The 1,665-nt window shown below is 37.6% G+C and overlaps 1 protein-coding gene across 1 annotated transcript in view; it reads right to left on the bottom strand.

The window, feature by feature from the left end:
- Nucleotides 1-1,665, bottom strand: part of rab27b (RAB27B, member RAS oncogene family) — a 97,736-nt gene extending 96,071 nt beyond the window's left edge. Inside the window, exon 1 of the mRNA XM_056446709.1 lies at nt 1,479-1,665. Within this exon, the coding sequence (XP_056302684.1) occupies nt 1,479-1,480 (2 nt within the window). The 5' untranslated portion in view covers nt 1,481-1,665. The remainder of the gene's footprint in view (nt 1-1,478) is intronic.

Here is a 1,665-nt window from a genome sequence, read left to right on the forward strand (position 1 = left end):
TGGTGTTTCCATCAACCATTTTTTTTAATGCGCATATCCAAAACACGCATTAAAATAGGTGGATGGAAACATAGCTAATAATGTGTTTACACTGTGGGATGGATCGGCGACAGGACAGTTCACACTGCATGACTTTAAAATAGGAACAATCACAGACAACTTTGTCCAAACTACGTCTCACAACCAAACAAACGCGAGACGTGAAAACAACGCAAGGTCACATAGCATATATTTCGTTTTTAACTACACAATGGGAAAAGAAGGATTTCGAAGAGAATTAACAATCTCTCCTCAACTTTTTTTACTTATACCTTTCGACCTGATTGTGACATTGATCAGATGACACGTCAAACAGACAGCGCTCCTGCTAAATTTACACTGGTTTTTACTTCATTTCTTGGGTCCAAATACACTTAAAATGAGCGCTTTCTAAGTGTTGGGTTGGACATATGCTGGATAAGTTGGCGGTTCATTCCGCTATGGCGACCCCTGATTAATAAAGGGACTAAGCGGAAAGTAAATGAATGAATGTTTTCAGGTGTATTAGCATTGTGAAACACAGATAACATGCTTCTTCAATTAATGCAGAGGTTCAACATAATAATATAATAATAATAATAATAACGTACAAATATAAAATAAGTGGAAGAACCTAAGAAAGCACCACCAGACATTACGAAAAGCTATTAAAAAAGTAAATACACCACAATATATATATATATATATATATATATATATATATATATATATATATATATATATATATATTCAAAAACCTGTACTATGATGATTCTAAAGACATTATAGCATTAAAGTTATTACTGATACCTGACATCAAGCATAAGACATCTTCACTATGGTCTAAACCTATAAATCCATTGTAATACCATGGTTAATTTGCCAAAAACCTACAAATCTAAATCCATTAGTGTCATATCAGTTTTTCACACTTGAAATCAAGCAGTAACTGATGTGATTATGGCCAAATTACTAGATAAATTGGTTGTAGAGTCATTTTAAAAACCAATACAGCACCACACGAACTCCTCAGCCGATATCAGACATGATTTGCAACCATTTACAACGGGAAAAAAGCCTATAAATGATGCTAGCACCGCGAAAATACAGCTCCAAACACTGCATTATGATGCTCTGTCGACAACACAACAGTACTATCATGTTACCATGGTGATATTAAGGGAAATTAAGCAGCAAGGAAGATGACAAGAGAGCCACTACCATGGTAAACGCCCACAAAACATGGTAACATCATTGTAAACACGTTAATTAGCTCTGTCAGTAATGCAAAACATACAAACATCACTCATGTGTACAAGTGTTTAAGTTGTGTTGTTGCGCAGTCTGTGTGTGGTGACTCAGGCTTCCGCCACACACACACATACACACACACGCGCACACACACACACACACACGCACACACAGCTCTGATGTTGTTCAGTTCTCGCTGATTTACTCACATCTCAGCGGCTGATGAGCGGATTTTAATCACAGGTGTTTCCCGCTCCTCATCTCTCCGTTCCTCTGTCCGCGCCTCATTCGACCGGGAATCTGCAGATCTGTGAAACGCTGAAATATGAAATCATATCTCCTCAAGTGTGGTGATGATGATGATGTGAGGATGATCTGAAGAGACCGACAGTCTCC

Source organism: Danio aesculapii, chromosome 21, assembly GCF_903798145.1.
Source record: "Danio aesculapii chromosome 21, fDanAes4.1, whole genome shotgun sequence".
NCBI classification, from domain to species: domain Eukaryota; kingdom Metazoa; phylum Chordata; class Actinopteri; order Cypriniformes; family Danionidae; genus Danio; species Danio aesculapii.